We start from the raw sequence: 13684 nt of genomic DNA on the forward strand, positions 1-13684 counted from the left end.
TGCTTTCTTCTAAGGGCTTTATAATTTTATCTCTTAAGTTTCAGTTTACAATCTGTGCCAAATTCAGTTTGTATATGCTATGAAGTTGCTGTTAAAGATTAGTTTTTTTCCTTAGAACATTTAATTGTTTCTGCACCACTTGTTGCAGGATGTTACTTCTCCTGTCAGATTGCTTTAGTGCCTATGTACAAATCAAAGGACCACAAAAGTGTGGATCTATTTCTGAGCTATCTATTTTGTTCCACAGATCTATTTTTATAAATACTTTATTTGATAGAAAGAGATAGCAAGAGAGAGCATGGGGGGGCGGTGGGCAGAGGGAGAGGCAGAAGCAGGCTCCCCAATGGGGGGCTCCATCCCAGGACCCCTGGGATCATGACCTGAGTGGAAAGAAGATGCCTAACTGGACTGAGCTACGGGGACATCTCCTACAGATCTATTTTAATGGCAATTTATTATATTATTTATTTTTTTTAATAGAGAGCACATGAACAGTGATGGAAGGGCAGAGGGAGAGAGCGAGAGAATCCAAAGTAGACTCCACACTCAGCGCAGAGCCCTACGTGGGGCTTGATTTCATGGCCCTAAGAACATGACCTGACCTGAAAACAAGAGGCAGATGCCCAAGCCAATGGAGGCACCCAGGCACCCCTATTTTTTATTTAAAAAATTTATTATTATTGTTATTGTTATTTTATGTTTTTTTAAAGATTTATTTATTCATGAGAGACAGAGATAGAGATAGAGAGAGAGAGAGAGGCAGAGACACAGGTAGAGGGAGAAGCAGGCTCCTTGCAGGGAGCCCGATGCGGAAATCAATCCCTGATCCCAGGATCATGACCTGAGCCGAAGGCAGGCGCCCAACCACTGAGCCATCCAGGCATCCCTATTGTTATTTTTTAAATAGGTTTTATGCCCAACAGTAGGGCTTGAACTCCTGACCCTGAGATCAATAGTGGTGTGCTCTACCTACTGAGTCAGCCAGGTACCACTCTAAAGTCTATTTATTTATTATTTATTTAAAAAGATTTTATTTATTTGACAGAGAGAGCGGCAGGAAGAGGGAGAACCAGGCTCCTCACTGAGCAGGGAGCCTGATGCAGGGCTTAATCCCAGGACTCTGGTATCATGACCTGAGCTGAAGGCAGATGCTTAAGTGACTGAGCCACCCAGACACTCCTCTAAAGCCAATTTAAACTGTGTTATAGTAACTCTGGGAGTCAGATAATATAAGTTTTGGAAACAAAACAAAACAAAACAAAACAGTTTTTTAAAAGATCACTTTGAATATTCCAGGTTCTTTGCATCTCCAGATCAATTCTTAGAAAATCAGCTTATCAATTTTTACAGAAAAGCCTTCTGGTAACATAATCTACATTGCACAGAATATAACAACTGAGGCTCGCCATCTCTAAATGTGGCATATTTCTCCATTTACTTAAGTCTTCTTTAATTTCTCTGATAAATGTTTTAATTTTCATTATAAAGTTCTTACCTATTTTTGGGTATATTTATTTCTTTTTCTTGATATATTTATTTCTAATTAGTTTTATTATCCTAATATAAATGCTTTTTAAAAATATAGACTTTATTTTTTTAGAGCAGTTTTAGGTTCAAAACAGTACCGAGATTTCTAATACACGTAATGCCCCTAAACAAGCACAGCCTATCCCATTGCCAACATTCCTGACCAGAGTGGTACACTGATTAACAATTGGTGTACTGGGATGCCTGGTAGCTCCGCAGCTGAGCATCTGTCTTCGGCCAGGGCGTGATCCTGGGGTCCCAGGATCTAGTCCCACATCAGGCTCCCTGGATGGAGCCTCCTCCCTCTGCCTGTGTCTTTGCCTCTGTTTCTCATGAATGAATAAATAAAATCTTAAAAAACACCAAAAAACCCCCCAAAAAACAACAAAAAAACTGGTGTACCTATACTGAAACATCATTATCACTGGAGTCCATGATTTACATTAGGGTTTGCTCTTGGTGTTGTATATGCTATAGCTTTGGAGAAATGTATTAACAATATATATCTAACTATTATTCTATCATACCCAATAGTTTCACTGGCCTAAAAATTTCTGTGCTCTGCTGACTCATTCCTCTTGTTCTCTCAACCGCTGGTATTAATAATGTCTCCACAGTTTTGCCTTTTCCAGAATGTTATATAGTTAGAATCATACAGTGTGTATGTAGGCCTTTTCAGGCTGGCTTCATTGACTTAGTACAATGATTTTATTTTATTTTTTATAATTTTTTAAAAATTTTTATTTATTTATGATAGGCACACAGTGAGAGAGAGAGAGAGGCAGAGACACAGGCAGAGGGAGAAGCAGGCTCCATGCACCGGGAGCCCGACGCGGGACTCGATCCCGGGTCTCCAGGATTGCGCCCTGGGCCAAAGGCAGGCGCTAAACCGCTGCGCCACCCAGGGATCCCAGTACAATGATTTTAAAGTTCCTCAATGTCTTTTTAGGGCTTGACAGCCCACTTCCTTTCAGTGCTGAATAATATTCTATGTCTGGCTGTACCAGTTTATCCATTCACCTACCAAAAAACATTTTGGTCGCTTCCAAGTTTCGGGAGTTATGAAAAAAGTGGCTGTAAAACATCTGTGTGCAGGTTATTGCATAGACATTAGTTTCCAATTTCTTTGGGTAAACGCCAGTAAGTGCCACTGTTGTGTGGTGTGGTAAGAGCAGGTTCAGTTTTATAAGAATACAATTGATTCTTATATACCGATTTTATTTCCAGTAACTGTGCTAAAAAGTTGTAGTAGATTTTGGGGTATCTCTCTGGATTTTATGATCCTGTAATCTGTAATCTATAAGCAGGAACGGTTTTACTTCTTTCTTCCTGATCTTTATGACTTTTATTCATCTTCCTTCCTTAATGCACTGGCTAGAACATTCAGAATAATGCTAAACAGAAGTAAGTAGTGAGGGTGGACATTTTTAGCTTTTTCCCAATTTTAGGAGGAAACACTGCATATTTCACCATTAAGTATAATGTTAACTATAGATGCCTTTTATAAGGCTGGGGAAATGCCCTTCTACTTCTAAGAGTTTCTGTCTATATGTTTAAACTCAACTTTGTTCTATAGATGTTTTTCCGCATCAAGTCTTTGTCAGATTACACTAGCCAGGGTTACACTAGCCTCATAAAATGAGCTTGGTAGTGTTCTCCTCTGTTTTCTGAAAGTGTTTGTGTGAAACTGGCATTATTTTGTTTTCAATGAGGAAATAGCCATTTAGTTGTGACATTTTTTTTGTCTGAATGATTTGATAGATAAAGAACTAAACTAAACAACAGGCTATTCAGATATTCTTTCTTTTTGCATTAGTTTCATTAATTCGTATTTTTAAAGGAATTTATCCATTTCATATATATTGCTAAATGAATTGGCATAAAGTTATTCATAACATTTCCTTATTGGCTTCTTAACGACTACAGGACCTAAACAGGACAGACCGGTAATTTGTGTGATCTCTTATTTTCTCTTGTTCATTGTATCTAGAAGTTATCAATTTTGTTGCTCTTTTCAAACATGTTTCCTTATTGTCTTTTAATATTTTACTGACTTCTATTCTTTTTTAAAAATATTTTATTTATTTATTCATAAGAGAGAGAGAGAGAGAGAGAGAGAGAGAGAGGCAGAGACACAGGCAGAGGGAGAAGCAGGCTCCATGCAAGGAGCCCGACGTGGGACTTGATCCCGGGTCCCTAGGATCACACCCTGGGCTGCAGGCGGCGCCAAACCGCTGCGCCACCGGGGCTGCCCTGACTTCTGTTCTTTATTAATTCCTGCTTTCTATAGATATCTGTGTTCTAGGAATGAGTGGGATGGCTTTGGCTTCGCTCTTCTCACTGTCATTGAGTACTGTTACAGGAGATGAAGGGGAAGGGGTATTTACTCTATGTCAAGTGTAAAATAAATATCACTTAATTATCACACCTCAGGTTGGAAGTCACTGCAATACATACATGAAGATGCTGAGATGCAGAGTAGATAAAAAAGCTGTTCACAGTCATTTGGCTACAAGAATGTGGGATGGGAAGAGGAGCCTATCTGCATTTGATTCTGGGGTGTGTCTAGCCCCAAGGACATCTTCAGGTTTGGCTGACTACAGGACTTGGTATGTGGTCATACTCACAGCTAGATTTCATTACGGCCAAAGGATACAAAAGCAAAATCGGTAAAGGGGAAACATGAATCGGGCAAAACATGGAGGAAATGAGGTACAAGGTTATACACATCCTCCCAATGGAACCACACAGGATGTAATCTTTGGCAACATACTGGGACAACACATGTGAAATGTCTATCAAGGATGCTCATTACAAACTCAGTGACCAAGGTTTTGATTGGTGGCTGATCATAAAGGTACTCTCTAAAATGTACCAAATTCTAGACTCTTCAAATGAAAGCAGTTTTTTATTTTTAAAAAAAGATTTTATTTATTTATTTATGAGAGACAGAGAAAGAGAGAGAGAGAAAGGCAGAGACACAGGCAGAGGGAGAAGGCAGGCTCCCTGCAGGGAACCTGATGTGGGACTCGATCCCAGGACTCCAGGATCATGCCCTGGGCTGAGCCACCCAGAGATTCCCCAGAGGAAAGCAGTTTAAACTGAATACACAGTTTATACACAGCAGGGACAGTAAGATACTTTCCTATTCAGGAAAGTTTTATATTAATAGAGGAAAATGTTTGCCATTCAAATCACCAGATGCCAGCCAATTCCCAAACTTGGAAGCAGACTTTTTTCAGAATGGAAGTCCTAGGTCTGCTATTTTAATCCATTTTGTACATAAAGCCTATGTTTTCTCCACTGTATCAGGGAAAGGAGTCAAGATTTGGCATTAAGTCTCAATGACTGGCAGTGGCAACAAAGAAGAGCTGTGTTTGAAAGAATTCTGAATTATTTTGTGAGCTCAGCAAAAAAGGGCATCATAATATATTTAATAATAACTGCCAGAGGTAATAGCTATGTACTAAGTAACAGATTTTTGTTGACTAGTGATCTATCATAAAAAGCCAACTCTGATTCAGTAGTTATCTTTTATTAAATGATTACTATGTCCTAGGTAATGTGCTAAGTATCTTATATGCATTATTTTATTTAATATGCATATTAATTTCTATTTTACAATAAAGAATCTGGAGCCTTGAGATATGTCAGCTTGCCCAAAGTCAGGCAGATAGTAACTGATGGAGGTAGAATCTGAATCATGGCCTGATTCCCAAAACAAATGTGAAAGACCAGGTCCTCACATTTTTTGCTCCCCAGAAGAATTTTGAAAAACTATGAATCTCCTCATTATTTTTTTAAAAGATTTTATTTCCAAGTAATCGCTATACCCCACAGAGGGACTGACTCATGAGCCCAAGATCAAGAGTCCCATGCTTTACAGACTGAGCCAGCCAGATGCCCCTCCCCTGCAAATGATGTTATATATGGTTTTATCATTTTAAAATGATGAATGTGCATACTAAAAAGATTCAATACTTATTGTTATTCATTAAAAAGGAATATTCTCTTCTTTAACATTTAGAAATTGAAATAATTTATCTTTGAACATTATTTCTATTCCACTTATTCCAGAGGATTTTGTCTTATTTTTTTTTTGTTTTTTTTGTTTTTGTTTTTTTTTGATTTTGTCTTATTATTATATATCTTTTCATGCTTAAAAGTTCTTTTATTGAACCTATCCTTTTACTCCAAAAAAAGTGTTTCAATTCACATTTAATAGTACCTGTGAGGGACAGGGTAACTGGGTGATGGACATTAAGGAGGGCATGTCATGTAATGACCACTGGGTGTTATATAAGATTGATGCATCACTGACCTCTACCTCTGAAACTAATAATGCATTTTTTGTTAACTAAATTTAAATAAAAATAACAATAAAAGTACCTGTGACCATAAGACTCAAAGTATTAAAATTTTTCTTTTGCATTGTGTAATCACTATAATTTTGATTAATATATGCCTGATCAAAACAACATAACTACACTTTCAAAATAACAGCTTTACTAAAGCATAATTCACATTTCATAGAATTCATTCTTTTTTTTTCTTTAAGAATTCATTCTTTTTAAGTGTACTATGCAGAGGTTTTAGTACATGGAGTTTTGGTGACGGTTAATTTTATGTGTCAATTTGGCTAGGTTACAGTAGACATCTAGATAGTTGGTCAACGCAATCCTGGAGACCCGGGATCGAGTCCCCACATCGGGCTGCCGGTGCATGGAGCCTGCTTCTCCTTCTGCCTGTGTCTCTGCCTCTCTCTCTCTGTGACCATCATAAATAAATAAAATTAAAAAAAAAAAAAAAAGAATTAAAAAAAAAAGGGATCCCTGGGTGGCGCAGTGGTTTGGCGCCTGCCTTTGGCCCAGGGCGCGATCCTGGAGACCCGGGATCGAGTCCCACATCAGGCTCCCGGTGCATGGAGCCTGCTTCTCCTTCTGCCTGTGTCTCTGCCTCTCTCTCTCTGTGACTATCATAAATAAATAAAAATTAAAAAAAAAAAAGAATTTAGATAGTTGGTCAAACATTATTCTAGATGTGTCTGTGAAGGTAATTGTTAGATGAAATTAACATTTAAATCACTAGGTTGAGTCAAGCTGATTACCCTCCATAATGTGGTTAGGATTCAGCCAAACTGTTGTTGAAAGCCTTAGTAAGAAAAGAGACTGACCTCCACACAGGGCATTCTCAGTAGATTGCCCTCAGACTCCTTGAGCTGTGAAAACAACCCTCCCTTGGGTCTCCATTCTGCTGGCCTGCCCTGCAAATACTGGACTTGCCAGTCGCTGCAACGGTGTAAGCCGAGACCTTAAAATAATCTCTACAGGAGTGCCTGGCTGGCTCGGTCAGTACAGCATGTAACTCTCGATCTCAGGGTCTTGAGTTCAAGCCTCATGCTGGGCATAGAGCTTACTTAAAAAATAACAAATAAAATGTCACAAATAAAATCTATTTAAAAAAACCTATTAGAATGAGAAAGATAGGGATCTTTTTTTTTTTTTTAATTTTTATTTATTTATGATAGTCACAGAGAGAGAGAGAGAGAGAGAGAGGCAGAGACACAGGCAGAGGGAGAAGCAGGCTCCATGCACCGGGAGCCTGACGTGGGATTCGATCCCGGGTCTCCAGGATCGCGCCCTGGGCCAAAGGCAGGCGCCAAACCGCTGCGCCACCCAGGGATCCCCGAAAGATAGGGATCTAATTTTTTAAAAATGCACCTGGCTGGCTCAGTCGATAAAGCATGTGACTCTTGATCTCAGGGTTTTGAGTTTAAGCCCTACACCGGGTGTGGAGCTCACTTAAAAAACAAAAAAAACTGGAACACCTGGGTGGCTTAGGGGTTGAGTGAATGCGTGATCCTGTGGTTCCCAGGATTGAGTCCCACATCAGGCTCCCTGCATGGGGCCTGCTTCTCCCCCTGAGTATGTCTCTGCCTCTCTCTCTGTGTCTCTCATGAATAAATAAATAAAATCTTAAAAAAAAAAAATCACTCTACATATATCTTGGTTGTTTCCGTGGAGACCTCTAACACAACAAACTTCATTTCAGGACATTTTTGTCACCCCCAAAAGAAACTCTGTACCCATTAGCAGTTACTTCCCATTCCTCCCTACCCTTAGATCTTATAAATCACTAATCTACTTTGTGCTTTTATATATTTGCCTATTCTGGACATTTGATATAAATGGAATCATAGACGCACCTGAGTAGCTCAATTGGTTAGGTTATCTGACTTCGGCTCAGGTCATGATCTCAGAGTCCTGAGATCAAGCCCCTCGTTGGGCTACCTGCTCAGTAGGGAGTCTGCTTCCTCTTTTGCCACCCACCCCCACCGCCTTATATGTGCATGCTCTCCCTCTAATAGATAAATAAAATCTTTAAAAAAATGGAATCATAAAGCAAATATGCGTTTTGTGACTGGCCTCTTTCATCCCTCGTTACATGTTTCAACCTCATTTCTTGTTATTGCCAAAGAACATTCCACTGTATGCACATTTTGTTAATCCACTTATCCACTGTGGGAAACTCGCGTTACTTCCATCTTTTGGCTGTTATAAATATTGCTGCTATGAACATTTCTGTATAAGTTTTTGTATGGACATGTGTTTTCAATTCTATTGGGGAGATACCTAGTAGCAAGACTGCTGGGTCAGATGGCAACTACATGTTTAACTTTTTGAGGGACTGCCAAAATGTTTTTCCAGAGAGGGTTATACCATTCCCATTCCCACCAACAATGTATGAGGGCTCCAGTTTCTTCACATGTGCATCAGTACTTTAATTAAAGCCATTCTAGTGGGTGTGAGGTGGTACCTCATTATGGTTTTCATTTCCATTTGCCTCATAACTAATGATGTTGAGCATCTTTTCACATGCTTATTGGCCATATGTATATCTCTTTTGGAGAAATGTCTATTCAGATAATTTACCCATTTAAAAAATTATGTTGTCTTTGTGTGTGTTTGCTTTTTTCATTTGAGTCTCAATAGTTCTTTATATGTATGGGTTTTTGGATACAAGTCTCTTAATTGATACATTCTGTGCACTGTTTTTTCAGTTTCTTGATGGTGTTCTTTGAAGCACAAAAGTTTTAAATATTGGCCAAATTCAATTTGCATCTTTTTCTTTTGTTGAACAGGATTTTGGTGTTATAACCAAGAAATTATTGCCCAATGCAAGGTCATGAAGATTTCCTCTTTTTCTTTTTCTTTTTTTTAAGATTTTATTTATTCATGAGAGACACAGAGAGACAGAGGCAGAGACCAGACAGAGGGAGAAACAGGCTCCTCATAGGGAGCCCAATGTGGGACTCGATCTCTGGATTGGGGATCACACCCTAAGCCCAAGGCAGACACTCAACCACTGAGTCACCCGGACATCCCATGAAGATTTCCTCTTATGTTTTCTTCAAGAGTTTTATAGTTTTAGTTGTTATATTTAGGTTGATTATCAATTCTGAGTTAATTTTTCATATGGTGTGAGGCAAGCATCCAAATTCAACCTTTTGTTATGTGTATATATCGTTATCATAGAGCCATTTACTGAAATATCATACTTTCCTCATTCAACTGCCATGGTACTCTCATCAAAAATCAATAAACTATTGGGGTGCCTGGGTGGCTCAGTAGTTGAGCATCTGCCTTTGGTTCAGGTGGTGATTCCGGGGTCCTGGGATGGAGTCCCACATCAGGCTCCCTGAGGGCAGCCTGCTTCTCCCTCTGCCTATGTCTTTGCCTCTCTCTCTCTCATGAATAAATAAATAAATCTAAAAAAAAAATCAATAGACTATAAATGCAAGGGCATAATATACATTTTCATAACTATCATGAGAAGTAAAATTTTATTTGAAATAAACTGCTCTAATGAGATAAACCTGATTTCCTTAAACGTTTAAAAAAGAAACATCATTTTCCACTTACTGATTCCGATTCCATCACTGGTAAGATTCATTATTTTATTTATAGAACTACTTTATTCATATAATTAATACAGCAGAGACAGAGATGAACCTAGGACTGGCTGACTCAAAGTCATGTTCATGTTCTTTGTTTATGTGATACAGGAAATGACCTGTTCAGAACTGATTGGCCTACCACCCTAGCCTAATCATAAAATATTATTTGATCAACAAAACTGCATTGTCCAGGAAAAAAAGTCTATCCCCCAATAGCCTGCTTCCCTGCTTCACAGGGAAAAAGACCCACTACACTTGGAAATGTTTTTCCACTATTTATTCACTTTGCAGACCACTGAGTACAAATTAGTCTTAGTGGGACATTAAAATGGGGATGTGGAGATAAAATCTTTATTTAAATTAAGAGATTTCTATTCTGGACCTAACCACTATGTGTGCCAGAGATGCGAGAGAAATACTGGCTTATTATTCTTCCTATCTTCCATGGAATGAACCAACACCTTAGATCACATCCAGGACAAAATCAGTAAGACCAAAATGGTTGTTTTTCTTTAAATGTGTCAGTTATTTATTTATTTATTTAAAATATTTTATTTATTTATTCATGAGAGAGAGAGAGAGAGAGAGAGAGGCAGAGATAGAGGCAGAGGCAGAAGCAGAAGCAGACTCCATGCAGGGAGCCCGATGTGGGACTCGATCCTGGGAGCCCAGGGTCATGCCCTGCGTTGAAGGCAGACACTCAACCACTGAGCCACCCGGGCACCCCTAAGTGGGTCTTTTAAATTACTTCTTTCTAAGCCTGCTTATCATTATCAGGTTCTAGGAAATAGCTAAATCTGCTGAGACTACTTCCAGTGCTATGACATCACTAGTAATAACAAAAAGCTCTTTCAGAAGAATCTTGGCAGTAATCCCGGAGAATGCAAAACTTACTCTTACCTTCATTAAGGTAAGAGAACTAAACCTTGGAACTTCATGTTGGAGTTAAACCATTCTCTATCCACCCAGTATAGAATAAAGCAAACTGTTATTATAGAATGTGTCATCTATGTTTGCTTCCTTAAGTACGCTGCTGGTCCTGGACCCTCTGGAGAGACCAAGGTGATTCAACAATCATAACACAGAGAAGAGTCCCACAGTCATGAGGCCAAGCAAATCACAGTTTAAAGAGAATACCGTAATGCATAGGGTCAACATCTACTATAGGAGTACATAAGTACACTGCTCCTGTCACCTCCAATTCAATAGGTCATCCTGATTTCTCTTCTTTTACTGTCATTTGAGCATGTATTTGTTAAACTTCTGTTATGTACCAGGAACTAGGAAATCAAAGGAAAATAAGAGAGACAAATGATCCTGCACCTGGAGCCTATAATCTAATGAGGGAGACAGAGAATTAATGAGTAAAGAGAGTAATCATGGATTATAGAAATAAATGAACAGGGTGCTCCGGTGTGGAGTAATGGAAAGGACCCTCTTTGGTGGGACAATCAGAAAGCAATTCTAAAAAAAAATGACATTTAAGTGGGTATTTCTCATCCTTAAAGGATAAGAAACCAACCATAGGAAGAGTAAGAACAGCTTTTTTAGGCAGGGGGAATAATAAGCATAGTAGTACTCTAGTGGGAAAGGCCTTAGTCTGTTCTAGGATCTGAGACAAGACCAGAAAGATATAATACAGTAGATAAGGGAGAGATGGGAACAGAGAGATAGGGACGATGGGTAGAGGTGGGCAGTTGGTTAGGAACCAGGTCATTCTCTTTTTTAGAAGATTTATCTAAAAAAATAAAAATAAATAAAATAAATAAAAGATTTATCTATTTATCTAGGGGGCAGGGGCAGAAGGAAAGGGAATCCTGAAGCAGACTCCCCGCTGAGGATGGAGCCTGCTGAGGGGCTCGATCCCAGGACCCTGAGATTAGGACCTGAGCTAAAATCAAGAGTTGGCTGCTTAACCGACTGAGCCTCCAGGTGCCCCTGGGACCAGGTCATTGTCAAAAGCTATGGTAAGGAGCTTACAGTTTACTCTGACAGTAAGATACCATAAGTTTTTAAGTATAATCTAATTATTCTTTTTTTTTAGTGTGTGGAGAGTGAGCTGGAGGGGAGCAAGAATGGAAATGGACACATGTGTCAGAAGGCTGCTGCAGGAGCCTGAGCCAAAGTTAAATGTGGAGCGCACTTGAGAGTGACACTGGGATCTGGAGAAGAATGGGATGTACTGCAAGGAGGGTAACAGAAGAACTTGGGGGGATGAAAAAAAAAGAACTTGGGGGATGGACTGGATATGGCACTGATGGAATGGGAGGAATCCAGGATGACTTCCAGGTACCTTTTACTTATCTGGTAAGCTCAACAGTAGGATCCTAGAAGGCAAAATTACCCCAATGCTAAACAAAACCTTGACATTTCCCCCCAAATGAATAGAAAGATAAATCTTGCTCAATTTTCAAGCAGATAAATGATCTGGAAAAGTATTAAGCTTTCTTTGATTACTACATATCCATAAATCTTCTCTTTCTGAATAGGGAAAACATTTGAAACTCAAGTGGTAAATCGCTGGGTTTTCCTAGATGACATACTCGGAATCAAAAGCTACAGACACAGTGTTTTCTATTGAAACTGGAGTAAGAAAGATTCATGTCATTTTGACTCCTAAATAGCAAAGAATTTGTGGAATTCTTCAGAGTGAGTATAAATTAAATGATAAAGAAAGAGCTCAACCCCACTGGAGATGCAGAAATAATAAGAACATGAAGACATTTCATCCAAATGCAAGAAATACAGCAATATATTGTATACACTAAGTACTCACCAACATGAATAGGGGCTGGGAATAATCCATACTCATGCTCTCCTGGAGTGTATTCCAGCTTTTCTTTCTTTAATTGGATCAATCGGCTCTTTGGGCTGTGATCAGAAAAGAATGGAAAATAATCAGAGGGTACGAAATCTCCTGTGGTCAAATAGAGAAAACAGATCCTTTGTCAAGAGTACTTGTTTTAACAGTGGGGCTCAAATTTAAACGCATACTTTTTTGGGGAGGGATATTAAGTACATTTATGTGTTTTTAGAATCTATATTTTTGGAATTGTCTTTTAGGAATTACACATAAAAAAGAACCATGTTAGCATTTTCCAACAGTTTTGTAAAAGGAACCTAAATTTCAGATCTGATCATAATAATTATCTTATATTTGACCAATGATTTATAGTATATATTTATTATTTAAAAGTTTTTAAATTTTAAAAAATATATTGTTTATTTATTTTAGAGAGAGTAAGCAAGTGAACAGGAGGAGGAGCATAGGGAGAGGGACAAGTAGACTCCATGCAGAGTGTAGAGCCTGACATGGGGCTCGACCTCATGATCCCGAAATCATGACCTGAGCTGAAATCAAGAGTTGGACATTTAACCAACTGAGCCACCCAGGCACCTATATTTTTAAAAAAATTCTTTTAAGAAAGCTGTATGCCCAATGTGGGGCTTGAATCCACAACCCCGTGATCAAGGGTTGCATGCTCCCTCAACTGAGCGCCAGGTATCCCTGATGATTTATAGGTTATAAAGTACTTTCACATATTATCATTTATATCAATCCTATGAAGTGGGTAAAAAGAAAATGTGAGCTTTAAACTACAGATTTGAAAACAGATGCTCTATGAAGTCAAGTGACTTGCCTTAATTTTAGTAGCTACTAAGCAGATTTAAGATAAAAACCTCCGTTTCTTGACTAGTTCCTACTCACTGATTATTCTTCTTATTCTACAATGTCTCCATAGACTTAACTCTTCCACTTGTCTAGTGGTCTGTGTTTCTAATGTTTGGTATGAGATCAGTCTTAAAGACATTCCACAAATACATAAAAGGGGGAAAAAGGGAAAATAAAAAGGAAACGAGGAAAAAGTGAAAAGAAAGGATTTCAGGGGGTCTCACTTAGTCTACTCTGATTTTATTTTCCCTTTAAGTTCCAGTAAATAAGGCAGGGTTGATATATTTCTTTTCTCTATGAATCACAACACACTGCTTTTCATTTTATTTTTTAAAAGATTTTATTTATTTATTCATGATAGACAGAGAGAGAGAGAGAGAGAGAGGCAGAGACACAGGCAGAGGGAGAAGCAGTCTCCATGCCAGGAGCCTGATGCGGGACTCGATCCCGGGACTCCAGGATCGCGCCCTGGGTCAAACCGCTGAGCCACCCACACTGCTTTTTAAAATACAAGTGTATTCTATTTT

General features: G+C 38.8%; 1 protein-coding gene across 8 annotated transcripts in view; it reads right to left on the reverse strand.

Moving 5' to 3' along the window:
• The window catches only part of ASH1L (ASH1 like histone lysine methyltransferase), a 173686-nt gene that overhangs the window by 48066 nt on the left and 111936 nt on the right, over positions 1 to 13684 (reverse strand). For all 8 annotated transcript variants that reach the window (XM_072733565.1, XM_072733562.1, XM_072733566.1 and 5 more), the window contains one exon: positions 12261 to 12355. In XM_072733565.1, coding sequence (XP_072589666.1) covers positions 12261 to 12355 — 95 coding nt within the window. The remainder of the gene's footprint in view (positions 1 to 12260; positions 12356 to 13684) is intronic.

The sequence above is a fragment of the Vulpes vulpes genome, chromosome 13 (assembly GCF_048418805.1).
Source record: "Vulpes vulpes isolate BD-2025 chromosome 13, VulVul3, whole genome shotgun sequence".
Lineage (NCBI taxonomy): Eukaryota > Metazoa > Chordata > Mammalia > Carnivora > Canidae > Vulpes > Vulpes vulpes.